The sequence below is a fragment of the Globicephala melas genome, chromosome 3, assembly GCF_963455315.2.
Source record: "Globicephala melas chromosome 3, mGloMel1.2, whole genome shotgun sequence".
In the NCBI taxonomy this organism is placed as follows: Eukaryota; Metazoa; Chordata; class Mammalia; order Artiodactyla; family Delphinidae; genus Globicephala; species Globicephala melas.
In genome coordinates this window covers 125,621,631-125,638,323 of record NC_083316.1, presented here as the reverse complement: position 1 = coordinate 125,638,323, position 16,693 = coordinate 125,621,631, and the positions used below count along the sequence as shown (strand labels likewise).

The 16,693-nt window shown below is 43.2% G+C and overlaps 1 protein-coding gene across 2 annotated transcripts in view; it reads left to right on the top strand.

Annotated features, from left to right (window-relative positions):
• PDE6A (phosphodiesterase 6A) overlaps positions 1–16,693 on the top strand; it is a 69,247-nt gene that overhangs the window by 41,867 nt on the left and 10,687 nt on the right. For both annotated transcript variants that reach the window (XM_060295478.1, XM_060295477.1), the window contains 7 exons: positions 425–490; positions 706–852; positions 1,740–1,847; positions 6,344–6,453; positions 8,015–8,102; positions 8,287–8,387; positions 8,910–9,017. In XM_060295478.1, coding sequence (XP_060151461.1) covers positions 425–490; positions 706–852; positions 1,740–1,847; positions 6,344–6,453; positions 8,015–8,102; positions 8,287–8,387; positions 8,910–9,017 — 728 coding nt within the window. The remainder of the gene's footprint in view (positions 1–424; positions 491–705; positions 853–1,739; positions 1,848–6,343; positions 6,454–8,014; positions 8,103–8,286; positions 8,388–8,909; positions 9,018–16,693) is intronic.

Sequence of the window (16,693 nt, the reverse complement as noted above, 5' to 3'; positions counted from 1 at the left end):
TAAGGGAATTCCCTGGCAGTCCAGTGGTTAGGACTCTGCGCTTCCATTGCAAGGGGCATCGATTCCATCCCTGGTCTGGGAGCTAAGAACCCACGTTTAAAAAAAAAAAAAAAAAGACTTTGCATCATCTAATTTTAACTTGCCAGTTAAGTACTTTTATTATCCCCATTTTACAAATGAGGAAATGGGAGATCCAAGCCAGTAACTGGCAGAGCTCGAATATGCACGAACGGCTCCATGGCTCCAAAGCACATGACCTTGAATTTACTTGTCAATAAATGTTGAATGACAGCCTCTCTGAGTTGGTAGCTCTGTTGCAAGAACTTTGGTGGAAGAAGAAAAAAGGAAATGGAAAAGTAGAGATACATTTAGACCTTAGATGTAGTAAACTAATTCTTTTCTCTGCTATTTCGGGCCCCGGCAGAAAACCAGAGAAGTGTATGGGAAGGAGCCGTGGGAATGCGAGGAAGAAGAACTGGCTGAGATCCTGGTGAGCTGGGCAGCAGCGCTGGCCCTGACCGGTTACAAGCGCAGGGTGTGCCCCAAGCATGGGCGGGGAGTGTCTCTGCCAAGCATGACCCTTGCCACCCTGCTCTGATCCTTCCAGCGGACTCGGGATAGGGACAGGGCTTGGGTGGGGGGGATAGGAGAGGGACCCAGGAACTCTTCATGTGTCCCAGTCACTTGACTCCATGTTTCACACAGCAAGAACAGCTGCCAGATGCAGAGAAATATGAAATTAATAAATTCCACTTCAGCGACCTGCCCCTGACGGAACTGGAGCTGGTGAAATGTGGAATACAGATGTACTATGAGCTCAGGGTGGTGGATAAATTTCACATTCCTCAGGAGGTGAGGTCGAAACAAACGTTTGATTTCCCTTTTTCTTTTCCCTGTTTCTTTTTTGCTTGCCTTTTTAAAAAAAAACCTCAATCTCTAAACTGCCTTAAAAAGAGTGTACCCTCAGCTTTTAGGATTTAAAGCATTAGTCACATCGCACAGATGCGTCATTTATCAGAAAACAGACACATGGTTCCTCTGAACTGTGGTGTCTCTCAAGGTGGGTATTGAGGCACTGAGTTCTGAAGACTATGGATAAATGGGACGCCAAAAGCAGTCCTACAGTCAAACAGAGTGGGAAAAGTGGGTTAAATCCATTTAAACAGGACTTTTTCCCCTGCAGAATTCCTTAGGTGTGCTGTGCATCTAGGGGGACGGGGATGGACAAAAAGGTGGGGGTGGGGGTATATCGCGTGCAGAATTTCCCAGACTTCTTTGATTAAAGCAGCGGTTCTAAATGTGTTGCCCCAAGGCACATCAGCATCACCTGAAAACGGATCAACACGGGCGCATGGGCACGCGCGCCCCCCCATCCCCCCCCCCCACACTCCTAGCTGTAAGGAATCAGAAACTGTTTTCGCAAGGCCTCCCCACAGCCCGGAGCGATTCAGACGTGCACTCAAGTCTGAGAACCACTGATGTAAAGACCCCTTTGATTTTTCTCCCGTACAGTTCCTTTAAGCTTCTCCCAGGGCCTTGTTTCATAACCACGTCCACTGTCATAGTACCTAGCAGTCTGCAGAGTGCTCTCACAGCCTTATTGCCTCTATTGCTAGTTCCCACACGTGGTCCAGGGCGGGGGCTGGAGCATCTGGGGTTCAGCAGGCAGCATCCCCACCACCATCACCCCCAAGCCTTGGCGCAATGCTGCTTCCTCACTGATGTGCATGTGTTCGCAGGTTCTGGTGCGGTTCATGTATTCCCTGAGTAAGGGCTACCGCAGGATCACCTACCACAACTGGCGGCACGGCTTCAACGTGGGGCAGACCATGTTCTCCTTGCTGGTGGTACGACGGTGGCGGCATCTGGGCGGCGTGGTGGGTGGGACCGCGGGCGGCTGCGAGCTCCCGCCACACTGGGACGACTTCGTGCAGCTCCCCTAGCAGCAGCAGCATCATTCTTCTACTTACTGCTTTTTTAAAAAAAATGCAAAAAGAGTACATGCTTAGCATAACTGAATTCCAAGAAGAGAGAAGTATATAAAATAAAAAGTAAAAGAAAGCTACATTCTTCTCCCACCCCCAAGCCGGTATTTGGAGAAAACCATGACACAACTCCTTCAAGATTTTCTTCTAAGAAGCATCGAGACATATTTGTTAACACACACATACACAAAGTTTATTTTGTTCATAACCAATTAAATATTATTATTCTGTAACATGCTTTTTTCATTTGAAAATATATAAATATATCGATCATATCCTTTAAATATATTTTTATTGTGGTAAAATATACATAACCTAAAATTTACCATTTTAACCATTTTTAGGTGCACAATTCAGTGGCATTAAGTATGTTCACAATATTGTGCAACCATCACCACTCTCCAACTCCCGAAATTTTCCAACTTCCCAAATAGACACCCTGTCCCCTTTAAACAACAATATTAATGCAGCTCCCCATTTCCCCTGTCCCCAGGCCCTGGCGACCACCATTCTACTTTTTCAGTCTCTATGAATTTGATTATAGGTATCTCACATGAGTAGAATCACACAGTATTTGTCCTTTTGTGTCTGACTTATTCCACTGAATGTTTTCTTTTTTTAAATTTTTTATTTATTTATTTTTTTACATCTTTATTGGAGCATAACTGCCCCACAATGGTGTGTTAGCTCCTGCATCACAACAAAGCGAATCAGCCATACATACACACACGCCCCCATATCTCCACCCTCTTGCGTCTCCCTCCCTCCCACCCTCCCTATCCCACCCCTCTAGGTGGTCACAAAGCACGGAGCTGATCTCCCTGTGCTATGCGGCTGCTTCCCACTAGCTATCTATTTTACGTTTGGTAGTGTATATATGTCCATGCCACTATCTCGCTTTGTCACAGCTCACCCTTCCCCCTCCCCATATCCTCAAGTCCGTTCTCCAGTAGGTCTGTGTCTTTATTCCTGTCTTACCCCTAGGTTCTTCATGACATTTTTTTTCTTAAATTCCATATATATGTGTTAGCATACGGTATTTGTCTTTCTCTTTCTGACTTACTCCACTCTGTATGACAGACTCTAGGTCCATCCACCTTATTACAAATAGCTCAATTTCATTTCTTTTTATGGCTGAGTAATATTCCATTGTATATATGTGCCACATCTTCTTTATCCATTCATCTGATAATGGACACTTAGGTTGTTTCTATCTCCTGGCTATTGTAAATAGAGCTGCAATGAATATTTTGGTACATGACTCTTTCTGAATTATGGTTTTCTCAGGGTATATGCCCAGTGGTGGGATTGCTGGGTTATATGGTAGTTCTATTTGTAGTTTTTTAAGGGACCTCCATACTGTTCTCCATAATGGCTGTACCAATTCACATTGCAAGAGTGTTCCCTTTTCTCCACACCCTCTCCAGCAATTATTGTTTCTAGATTTTTGATGATGGCCATTCTGACTGGTGTGAGATGATATCTCACTGCAGTTTTGATTTGCATTTCTCTAATGATTAATGATGTCGAGCATTCTTTCATGTGTTTGTTGGTAATCTGTATATCTTCTTTGGAGAAATGTCTATTTAGGTCTTCTGCCCATTTTTGGATTGGGTTGTTTGTTTTCTTGTTATTAAGCTGCACAAGCTGCTTATAAATTTTGGAGATTAATCCTTTGTCAGTTGCTTCATTTGCAAATATTTTCTCCCATTCTGAGGGTTGTCCTTTGGTCTTGTTTATGGTTTCCTTTGCTGTGAAAAAGCTTTGAAGTTTCATTAGGTCCCATTTCCTTATTTTTGTTTTTATATCCACTTCTCTAGGAGGTGGGTCAAAAAGGATCTTGCTGTGATTTATGTTATAGAGTGTTCTGTCTATGTTTTCCTCTAAGAGTTTGATAGTTTCTGGCCTTACATTTAGGTCTTTAATCCATTTTGAGCTTATTTTTGTGTATGGCGTTAGGGAGTGATCTAATCTCATACTTTTACATGCACCTGTCCAGTTTTCCCAGCACCACTTATTGAAGAGGCTGTCCTTTCTCCACTGTACATTTCTGCCTCCTTTATCAAAGATAAGGTGACCATATGTGCGTGGGTTTATCTCTGGGCTTTCTGTCCTGTTCTATTGATCTATCTTTCTGTTTTTGTGCCAGTACCATACTGTCTTGATTACTGTAGCTTTGTAGTATAGTCTGAAGTCAGGGAGCCTGATTCCTCCAGCTCCATTTTTCGTTCTCAAGATTGCTTTGGCTATTTGGGGTCTTTTGTGTTTCCATACAAATTGTGAAATTTTTTGTTCTAGTTCTGTGAAAAATGCCAGTGGTAGTTTGATAGGGATTGCATTGAATCTGTAGATTGCTTTGGTAGTAGAGTCATTTTCACAATGTTGATTCTTCCAATCCAAGAACATGGTATATCTCTCCATCTATTTGTATCATCTTTAATTTCTTTCATCAGTATCTTATAATTTTCTGCATACAGGTCTTTTGTCTCCTTAGGTAGGTTTATTCCTAGATATTTTATTCTTTTTGTTGCAATAGTAAATGGGAGTGCTTTCTTGATTTCACTTTCAGATTTTTCATCATTAGTGTATAGGAATGCCAGAGATTTCTGTGCATTAATTGTGTATCCTGCTACTTTACCAAATTCATTGATTAGCTCTAGTAGTTTTCTGGTAGCATCTTTAGGATTCTCTATGTATAGTATCATGTCATCTGCAAACAGTGACAGCTTTACTTCTTCTTTTCCGATTTGGATTCCTTTTATTTCCTTTTCTTCTCTGATTGCTGTGGCTAAAACTTCCAAAACTATGTTGAATAAGAGTGGTAAGAGTGGGCAACCTTGTCTTGTTCCTGATCTTAGTGGAAATGCTTTCAGTTTTCCACCATTGAGGATGATGTTGGCTGTGGGTTTGTCATATATGGCCTTTATTATGTTGAGGAAAGTTCCCTCTATGCCTACCTTCTGCAGGGTTTTTATCATAAATGGGTGTTGAATTTTGTCGAAAGCTTTCTCTGCATCTATTGAGATGATCATATGGTTTTTCTCCTTCAATTTGTTAATATGGTGTATCACGTTGATTGATTTGCGTATATTGAAGAATCCTTGCATTCCTGGAATAAACCCCACTTGATCATGGTGTATGATCCATTTAATGAGCAGTTGGATTCTGTTTGCTAGTATTTTGTTGAGGATTTTTGCATCTATGTTCATCAGTGATATTGGCCTGTAGTTTTCTTTCTTTGTGACATCCTTGTCTGGTTTTGGTATCAAGGTGATGGTGGTCTCGTAGAATGAGTTTGGCAGTGTTCCTCCCTCTGCTATATTTTGGAAGAGTTTGAGAAGGACAGGTGTTAGCTCTTCTCTAAATGTTTGATAGAATTCGCCTGTGAAGCCTCCACTGAATGTTTTTAAGGCCTATCCAGGATCTAACTTTGTGGCTTCAGAGTACTCTGCATTGTTCAAGTAGACCATGATTTCTTTACCCAGCTCCCCTATTGTTGGACATGGGGGCTGTTTTCGATCTTTCACTATTACACACAGTGCTACTGTGTCCTTGGATGGACATACCTACGTGTATGTGTCAGTCTTTTTGTCTCAGAGGGTTTGCAGTTTCTATATTTCATTTAAAAGTGTTTTCCCATCCAGGTTATGACACACTTCTCTGCCCTTGCCCAGGCTCCTCATCCTCATTCCTTTCCCTTGTGGCCGGAATGGGCAGGGCAGAGTAAGCTCTAGGGCCAGGAGGCAGGAATTCTGGCTAGGCTGTCATTGAGGGTGAAAAACACACCCCTTAAACTTGATTCATTTCTTAGAGTCACAGAGTCAGCATCACCTCCCCAGGGCTCTTTTCACCCTTGACTCCAACAACCTGCACAAACAAGGAGTTAAGTACTTGCAAGAGGCTCACGGAAAAATTCTTCTGGGCTGTGCTTGAATCGGTAGACCAGGCTTGGAAGGTTTGCTTTACCAGTCTGGTCATGTTCAAAAACACTCTAAATCCTAAAACTCGAGGGCTGTCAGTTTCTCAACAATCATCCAGTCTGATGCCCTCCACCTTGAGTGTGCACAATGAGATACTGAGGCCCAGAGGGAGATGCAACCAGCTAAGGTCACTCAGGAGTAAGGTGACGCACCAGCCCCATTTGCCTGGGACTGTCCCAGTTCTAGCACAGAAAGTCCCACATCCCAGAAAACCCCTGAGTCCCGGCAAACATCTGGTCACCCTGGGGCGCCATGGGTTGAGCCAAGATCAGACCTATGTTTCCAAGCTCCAGGCCCTCCCCCTCACACCTGAGTTCTCAGCCCTGCTTCCAACCCCCCCAAGAAAGGAGTGAGTGCTATCTCTGACTGCTCTTCCAGACTGGAAAGCTGAAGCAATACTTCACAGACCTGGAGGCCCTGGCCATGGTCACCGCCGCCTTCTGCCATGACATTGACCACAGAGGCACCAACAATCTCTACCAAATGAAGTGAGTCAGTGCTTACTGGCCCTCCTCTCTACCTCCTGCCTCCAGGATTGATTACCTAGATCTGAATGGGTCTCAGATAGACTCTCTTGCCAAGGAGAAGTCCTGCAGTCCACAGCTTCCCACTTCTTCCTGCCCTTTGGATCTGGGTAAACTCCTGTGATAGACAGAATAATGACTCTCAAATACGTCCACACCCCAATGCCTGGAGCCTGGGAATATGTTGCCTTACATTCAAAAAAAAACTTCATGCCTGTGATTAAGTTAAGGATGTTGAAATATAGGGATTATCTTGGGTTATCCAAGTGGGCCCCACATAGTCAGAAGGGTCCTTATAAGAGGGAGGTGGTAGGGATGTCAGAGAGGACAGAAGATGCTACACTGTTGGCTTGGAAGATGGAGGATGGGCCACAAGCCAAGGAATGTAGGGGGCCTCTAGAAGCTAGAAAAGGCAAGGAAACAGATTTTCCACTACAGCCTCCAGAAGGGAAGCAGCTCTGCAGACCCATTTTAGACTTTGAACTCCGAGCTGTAAGATAATAAAATTTTATTGTTTTAAGCCATTCAGTTTGTGGTAATGTGTCAGAGCAACAACAGGAAACTAATATATTAAACTTCTTCACTCTTCTCCTTCCCTTCCTACCTGTTGAATTAATTCAAGCCAAGATGTTAGTAACTGAGAACGGTTCATTTATTCACCTTGGGTTTACAATGCTCCTAACACCAGTATGGTAGGCCCTAGGCTAGGCAAAGGAGGTACCAGGGTGAGCAAACCAGACACAGTCTCTGTCCTCACAGAGCTTATATTCTAGATAGTCTCTGAAGCAGAGTCCTTGAACCATGTTCTGGGGGACCCTCGTGACCAACTTGTGGGCTGGGCAGAGCAGGGACGAGTGTGATACCCATATTATAAATGAGGAAACTGAGGCTCTTCCCAGGGCCCACAGCCTGTAAGTCATTAACAAGCCCTAGAACATGCTTCTCTGAGTCTTCTCAGTTCTTTCCGGCTGCTCCAAGGTTAGAGATTGTGTTTACATTTTACCTCATGGGAAGCTAAGTACTGATCTCAGTGCTTGGCGCATAAAAAGGGCTCAACAAATATTTATTGAATAAAGACATGAATAAATATATTGCTTGTGGGAATTCAGTGGCTTCCCCTAAGGATCAGGTATGGAGGATCTGGGGCTTTGTGATGTTCAAAGTACGGCCCAGGGCCAATGTCCATGGATTGGCACTGGGCCAATAAGTTTCTAAAAGTGCACGTGGCATTGTGTTTGTGCCTTTTTCTGGAGATAAGGGTCCACACTTCTAGGGAGTGCATGACCTCAAAGAGGCCCAGAGTCAATTGTGCAGAAAACTAAAGCCTGAGGGTCAGGACACCTGCTATCTAGTCCTATTTCCCACTGTCCTACCGTGTGGCAAATTCCTTCTTATTCCTGAACTTCAACCTCTCTGCCTGCAGAACTAGGAGGTGACAGGAAAGGATGATGTTTTTAGCCTTCACCTCAGCCATTTCATACTGATCCTCTCTCTCTCTCTGTGTCTCTCTTTCTCTCCCATTCAGATCCCAGAACCCACTGGCCAAGCTCCATGGGTCCTCCATCTTGGAAAGACACCACTTGGAGTTTGGCAAAACATTGCTGAGAGATGAGGTAGGATGAGGACCCTCTAAACTGGCTTTGGGGCCTGAGAAGGAGCGCCCATCTCACAAGAAGCCTGAGTGCGGCCAGGCATTGGCCTGGGCTGCCTCTCCCATCACCTGGGGCGGCCATCAGTAGTTGAGCAACTTTACTTCCGGCATCACTTCCTATATCTCTCCTATGGTTTTCTCTTTAGAGCTTGAATATCTTTCAAAACCTCAATCGCAGGCAGCATGAGCATGCAATCCACATGATGGACATCGCGATCATTGCTACAGACCTCGCCTTGTATTTCAAGTTGGTGTTTCTTCTTCATTTTAAGAATAACAATGATTAGGGAATTCCCTGGCAAACCAGTTGTTAAGACTGCCATGGGCCCGGGTTCCATCCCTGGTCGGGGAACTAAGATCCCACAAGCCACCCAGTGTGGTCAAAAAAAAGAATAGCAATGATTATAATGATAATGAACACCACAGTTCTAATTGATTTAGTATATGCTCTGTGCCAGGCACCATACTTTTGCTATGGACACATCGACTCTCACTACAGCTCTATGAGTTAGATATTTTTACCCCCATTATACAGATGGGGAAACTGAGATCCAGGGGAAGATTAGCTAAGATCAGATAACAAATCCATGGTAGAGTCTGAGTTAGAACTTAGGTCTTCACTCCCAGGCATTGGTTCTTTTCACCATCTTTTTTCTTTTTTTTAATTACGTTGTTTTAATTAGCCTCTGTCTGAAACAGCCAACATTAGAAGGCCAGGGGTTGCCTTATTCTAAGATGTGCTCCTTTAACAAACTGGTGTGTTTTGTAGGAAGAGGACGATGTTCCAAAAGATCGTGGATCAGTCTAAGACATATGAGACTCAACAGGAGTGGACGCAGTACATGATGCTGGATCAGACACGGAAGGAAATCGTTATGTGAGTTGAGACAGGGCTCAAACCCTGATCCCCTTAAGCCCAGGGTCATAAGGAAAAATTCTGCACTGACAGGCCTTGCTGCCTTCAAGAGAGCCCTGGGACACTTTCCATTATGGAGGCCTCTGACATATGAAGCAAAGAAGTTATGCCAAAACAGCATTGCAGAAATTATATGTTTAATCTTTACTCTAACACAAAAATAAGAGAAAGTATACTATCATTTTACTTCTTTGTATACAAAAAGTACACTATTCGAAGTATTTCTATCCTAAAATGCAGAATTTTTGTGGTAAAGTGATGTAACTTTAAAGTTTTTGATAAAACATAGAGCATTATACCAATTATGGTTTGAGTGATAGCTAAATGTCACTCAAAATCTGTAGGCTTAATTTCTTGAGTGTTCTTTTATGCATGGCAATGGCCTGCAAAACAGCTGTGCAATTCACAAATTAGTTCCATGAGTTGTGTGATATTTAGTGCTTTGCTGGCATGAGGTCTGGTAATGGGATGCAACTTTAAGTTTTCTGGTGAATGTCTTCTTTTAGTTTCTCTCAGTGTGCTTCCATGATTCACTTCAATTGATGATGGGGTGAGAAGTGTACATCTGAGGCTTTTCTTGAATATGTGGCCCAAGCCAATGGCTCCCCTGGCTCCCCTGTGACAGGTCCTGGGTGTTGATGTCAAAGGAAACAAGTCCTGGCCCAGTACCCAAAGAGGTGTTGTTAGTTTATCCCCAGATGCTTCTGTGGAGATGAGGTTTAATTAAGTCACAAATGTTACAAGTCCCTGCAACACAGAAGGGGCAGCTGCTGGGACAGGCTCAGGGAAGACTAGGCAAGTGGCCAGTCTTTCCCTCAGCTCTGAAGTTGTCCAAGCAGGCCTCCCCAAAGGTCCTCCCATCCTGGGGAGCAGGGCGATCTGCACCACTGAACAAGGAGGCACACACTGGCTACAGCTGCTCCCGGGCAGACCAGGAGCTGCCCTGCTGGACATTTCAAAAGGGTGCTGCAGAAGAACTGAATGACTGGAAAGAACACCAAGTTCTTGGACAGGGGGTCTTATTATTAGAAAAGCTGTCTATTCTCCCTATTTAGTTATTCATTTAAAGTGATTCCAAGGAAAATATCGATTTTATTTTGGGGAGAATTAGGAAGCCAATTCCAAAATCCTTATGAGAAATAAGTATGCAAAACGAGCCAGAAAATTCTGAAAGAGAAAGGAAATAATAGGGACCAGCAGAATTGAAGGCAGTTCAGTCCTAGGCATGAGAAGGACAGGTCAATGAACAGACTCAAAAGACAGTGCCTATGCTAAAAGTGGATTTTCTGCCAGTGGAGAACGGGATAATTTCATAAATGGTGTTGGGACAATGAGGTGGTCTGATTGTTTTTTTCCAAGACCAGCAAGCAATTCTTCAGTTCTCAGTGAGCACTGACTGCTTGTCCTACAAATTTCACTCAATTCTCACACTATCAACCCAGAGATAGTGTCAGACCCCACTTACTAAGGGCTCAGCCCCACGAGACTGGCTTCCTTTCAGACACCAATGCAAGTCCACGTTGCCTGTGCTTCTGATTGACTAGCTATAAACTGGATGCTCCCATGACCACCTCCTTGGGTTCGATTAGTTTGTTAGAGTGGGTCACAGAACTCAGAGAAATGTTTACTTACATTACCAGTTTATTATAAAGGTTATTATAAAGAATACAGAAGAACGGCCAAACAGGTACATAGGGTAAGGCCAGAAGGGCCCTGAAAGCAGGGGCTTCCATCCCCATGGAACTGGGGTGTATTCACCAACCCTGAAGCTTATTAAATCTCATTGTTCAAGAGTTTTTATAAAACTTAATCTGCAGCTCCTCCCAACCCTTTCCAAGAGGCCAGCAGGTGGGGGTGAAAGTTCCATCCCTCTATTCACTTGGTCTTTCTGGTGACAGCCCTACCCGAACCCACCTAGGGACCCTATCCTAAGTCGGCCTATATCACCTCATTAGCGTAAATCCAAAGGGGGGCTTCTTGGGAAGGATAAGACACTCCTATCACTCAGGAAATTTCAAGAGTTTTAGGAGCTCTGTGTGAGGAACCAGGGACAAAAACCAAATATATTTCATATTCTACCACAGAGGTAAATCCCTATTTCACTCTTATAGCAAATAAATTCTAGATGAATCAAGGATTTTAAAATAATGAGAAAACAAACTAAAAATATGGAGAGAGGAAGAAAGCACGGGAGAATTAAAAAGAGTAAGCTTTTCTAAGTGTGACATAAAATTCAAGACATGAATAGATCGATACATTTGACTACATAAAAATTAGAGATTTCTGCACAACACACACGAGAACACATAGCTAAAGTCAGAATGCAAATGACACCCTGGGGGAAAATATGTGCAACACTTCGGACAGAAAAAGAGCTAATTTCCTTAGTAGTGTTAATACAACTCAAGAAAAAGCCTAATCCCACAGAAAAAAGAGCAATGGCAGGAATAGATATAACCCAGAAAAGGAATTGCAGTGGGATGTAAACATATGAATAGATGATGACCTTACCCATAGTGAGAGAAATGCAAAATAAAAGTACCTCGAGATATAATTGTTCATCCCTCTTACTGGCAAAGATTAAATGTTTGCTAACACATGGTGTTGGGCAGAGTGAGGGGCAACAGGCAATCCTATTCACTGTGGTGGGAATGTAAATAAGTGCAGATTTTTGTTTTGTGTGTGTGTGTGTGTGTGTGTGTGTGTGTGTGTGTTATAAAGTTTGCTTATCTTTGATCTTAGTTTCCCGACCAGGGATTGAACCTGGGCCATGGCAATGAGAGCGCTGAGTCCCAACCACTGGACCACCAGGGAACTCCCCAGTAGGGACAGTTTTACGGAGGGCAATGCCTATCAAAATTGTAACCGGCCATACTCTTTGACCCAGCAATCCCACATCTAGGATTTACCCTCCAGATTTTCTCCCACATGTGCTTCAAGGAGTATGCACAAAGTTATGCATTGCAGCATTATTCGTAATCACAAAAAATATTGAAAAAACCTTAAATAACCATCATGGGGCACCAGGTTAAATACATCATGGTATTTTCACACAACGCAATGTCATGCAGACTTTACAAAGAAATGATATTAAGGGTTTCAAAAAATTTTGAAAAGCCAGAGGCAGGACTTCTTCAATCACTGTAAAGCCAAGGTAGTCTTAAGCGGCAGTCTTCACTGAGCACACATACCCCTCCCAAAGCCTTCCAAGACAAATATGGGCTTGGACAGCCTCAAGGGAATCAGTGTTCTCTCTCTTCACATTATCTTCTGGAGAAAGCACAGTAGGTGAGGCATGGTCAGTTCCTCACTCTTCTCCCATGTTACAAAATAAAGGCAAACTCACCCTTTTTTGAAGTCTATGGTGCAAAGACCTCTGGGGCATCATACAGAGGGACAATAAATACTGGTGTCCTCAAAGCTTCTTTTAATCGTGGCATTATAAACCCAAGGGAGGGCTTCTGATAGATAAATTTGGAAGAATTTAAAGAATGGAATGACATTGTGACAAAACTCCTTCCATTCCCAGGGTTTCTAATTATTGCATCTAATCAGTCTTGCAATAAGAAGTATTCATTCATTAACTGATTGTTTTTTCTTTTTGGCCGCACCACACGACTTGCGGGATCTTATCCCCAACCTGGGATTGAACCCGTGCCCTCAGCAGTGAAAGCGCAGAGTCCTAACCACTGAACCGCCAGGGAATTCCCAATTTGTTAACTGATTTTTAAAAAATAGTCCCATCCTATCTCATCAATAGATGAATTTCCAAAAATATTTGAGTGTTTAATAATTTCTAAAAATAGGTAATATATTTTATTGTATTGGTTAAGCGTGTAATAATAATAACTCAATCCAAAAGAAAAGTTTTGAACACTTGGAGACCTATGGTCAAAGACAGCATTGTTTAGTTGTATAATTTCAACTAATGGACATATTTGGTTGCAAATAAGTATGAAAGGGTAATCAATACATTTCATATATATGTTTTTGAATGTCTGTGATATGTATACAGTTATACACATATATACATACATAGATACACACACACACACACACACAACATTAGGATAAAAATCTGTGGGGGAAGTCAACTGGAAATACAAGTTTATGAAGTAAAAGAAGAATGCAAAATTCCAGACTTTTTTTTTTAATTGAAGTATATAGTTGATGTACAATATTAATGTGTTACAGGTGTACAATATGGTGGTTCACAATTTTTAAAGGTTATACTCCATTTATAGTTATTATAAATTATTGGCTATATTCCCTGTGTTGTACAAGATATCCTATAGCTTATTTTTCACATAGTAGTTTGTACCTCTTAATTCCCTACCTTTATATCGCCTCTCCCCACTTCCCTCTTCCTACTGGTAACCACTATATCTCCAGCTTGTTCTTCATATCTGTGAGTCTGCTTCTTTTTTTATCACATTCACTAGTTCGTTGTTTTTTTTAGATTCCACATTTAAGTGACATCATACAATATTTCCCTTTCTCTGACTGATTTCACTTAGCATAATACTGTCCAAGTCCATCTATGTTGCTGCACATGGCAAAATTTCTTCATTTTATGGCTGAGTAATATTCCCTTGTATATATATACCACATCTTCTTTATCCATTCATCTGTCGACAGACACTTAGGTTGCTTCAATACCTTGGCAATTGTAAATAATGCTGCTATGAACATTGGGGTGCATGTATCTTTTCAAATTACTGTTTTTGTTTTTTTTGAATATATACCCAGGAGTGGAATTGCTGGGTCATATGGTAGTTCTATTTTTAGTTTTTTGAGAAACTTTCATACTGTTTTCCACAGTGGCTGCACCAATTTACATTCCCACCAGCAGTGTATGAGAGCTCCCTTTTCTCCACACCCTCACCAACGTTTATTATTTGTGTTTCGTTTTGTTTTGTTTTTTTATGATAGCCATTCTGACAGGTGTGAGGTGATATCTCATCGTGGTTTTGACTTGCAGCTCCCTGATGATTAGCAATGTTGAGCATCTTTCCATGTGCCTATTGGCCATCTGCATTTCCTCTTGGGAAAAATGTCTATTCAGTTCTTCTGCCCATTTTTTTTTTTCCATGGCACGCGGGCCTCTCACTGCTGTGGCCTCTCCCGCTGTGGAGCACAGGCTCCGGACGCGCAGGCTCAGCGGCCATGGCTCACGGGCCCAGCTGCTCCGCGGCATGTGGGATCCTCCCAGACCTGGGCACGAACCCGTGTCCCCTGCATCAGCAGGCGGACTCTCAACCACTGCACCACCAGGGAAGCCCATTCTGCCCATTTTTTAATCAGGATATTTTGTTTTGTTTTGTTTAGGTTGTTTATTTTTTTGATGTTGAATTGTATGAACTGTTTTACATTTTTGGATATTAACCCCTTATTGGTCATATCAATTGCAAATATTTTCTCCCATTCTATAGGTTGTCTTTTTGGTTTGTCAACGGTTTCCTTTGCTGTGAAAAAGCTTTTAAGTTTAATTAGGTCTCATTTGTTTATTTATTTTTAATATTTTTTTAAAATTTTATTTATTTATTTTTGGCTGCATTGGATCTTCGCTGCTGTGCGCGGGCCCACTCCAGCTGCGGAGAGTGGGGGCCACTCCTTGCCATGATACCTGGGCCTCTCACTGCGGTGGCCTCTCCCGTTGCAGAGCACGGGCTCCAGAGCGCAGGCTCAGTAGCTGTGGCACATGGGCTCAGCAACTGTGGCTCACGGGCTCCAGAGCGCACGTTCAGCAGCTGTGGAGCTCAGGCCCAGCTGCTCCCGGCATGTGGGATCCTCCCAGACCAGGGCTTGAACCAGCGGCCCCTCCATTGGCAGGCAGATTCCCAACCACTGTGCCACAAGGGAAGCCCCATTTGTTTATTTTTTGCTTTTATTTCCTTTGCTTTAGAAGACCAATCCAAATATATATATATTGCTACAATTTATGTCAAAGAGTGTTTTGCCTATACTTTCCTCTAGAAGTTTTATGGTTTCTGATCCTACATTTCAGTCTTTAAAATTCCAGACTCTTAAAGAAAAGCTTGTCTCTTTGTTTTTAAATGGGTGATGTGCTGATGGTTGATATGAAAATGCTATGCTATTTAGATTCCTTTATACTTAAAGAATGATGTAATCATTTTAATAGCAAGATGTCAACTTAAAAATGTACAAGAAGGTAAACATTCTTCAGAATTCTTCAGCTAGGCACTCAGTGAAAAATGTTGAAGATCTATAAAGCAGTGTTCTCAATCTTAACACTATTGACATTTGGGGACAACAACTCTTTGTTATAGGGGCTATTCTGTGCATTTTAAGATTTCACTCAGTAGATGAAACCCCTGGTTTCTGCTCACTAGAAGCCAGTAGCAGCCCCTGGTTTCTGCTCACTAGAAGCCAGTAGCAGCCCCTGGTTTCTGCTCACTAGAAGCCAGTAGCAGCCCCTGGTTTCTGTTCACTAGAAGCCAGTAGCAGCCCCTGGTTTCTGCTCACTAGAAGCCAGTAGCAGCCCCTGGTTTCTGCTCACTAGAAGCCAGTAGCAGCCCCTGGTTTCTGCTCACTAGAAGCCAGTAGCAGCCCCTGGTTTCTGCTCACTAGAAGCCAGTAGCAGCCCCTGGTTTCTGCTCACTAGAAGCCAGTAGCAGCCCCTGGTTTCTGCTCACTAGAAGCCAGTAGCAGCCCCTGGTTTCTGCTCACTAGAAGCCAGTAGCAGCCCCTGGTTTCTGCTCACTAGAAGCCAGTAGCAGCCCCTGGTTTCTGCTCACTAGAAGCCAGTAGCAGCCCCTGGTTTCTGCTCACTAGATACCAGTAGCAGCCCCTGGTTTCTGCTCACTAGAAGCCAGTAGCAGCCCCTCCTCCCCAGCTGTGACAAGCAAAAATATCTCCAGGCATTGCCAAACATCCCTGGGGGGCAAAAACTGCACCTGGTTGAAAACCACTGCTGTAAAGCAGTCTTGGAGTTGGTCCATCGATTAGGAGATTAGACACATAATTAGAGCTGCTTCATACCTGGGTACATTGTACCTGTTACACACTTGTGCTTCGGCACCAGAGAGTCTGGGTTCAAGTCTCAGCTCTCTCACTTTTTGTTGTTTGACCTTGAGTAGTTTACTTCACCTCTCCGTGCCTCAGTTTTCTCATCTGCTGAAAGAGGATACTGGTAGTACCTACCTTATGGATTATGACAGGGGCTGAGCTGAGACACGTGGAATGCTGTGCAGCGTTGCTCACGGCAGGTACGGTGTTAGGCTCTTCCTGTGGTATAAATAGACATATATATTTGGCCTTTGTCCCCATTTCCCGACACTGAGCTCTAAAACCCTTGATAGCAGTAAGAGTCATAGGCTTGGCAGGAGTGTCTTTTGTTCTAATGAAGCAACTCTTGGTGGGACCCCAGAGGGCTTCAGGGTAGGGGCTGATCACCAGAAAGATGAAGCCTTGATTAGAAGCTTGGAACTTTCAGCCCCAGCCCAACCTCTGGGGAGGGGAAAGGACTGGAGACTAAATTAGTTACCAACGGCCAGTGATTTAATAAATCATGCTTATGTAGTAAAAATGCCATTAAAAACCTCTAAACAACAGAGTTCAAAGAGCTACTAGGTCAGTGAACACATCCACGTGCTGGGAGGGTGACATGTCTGAAA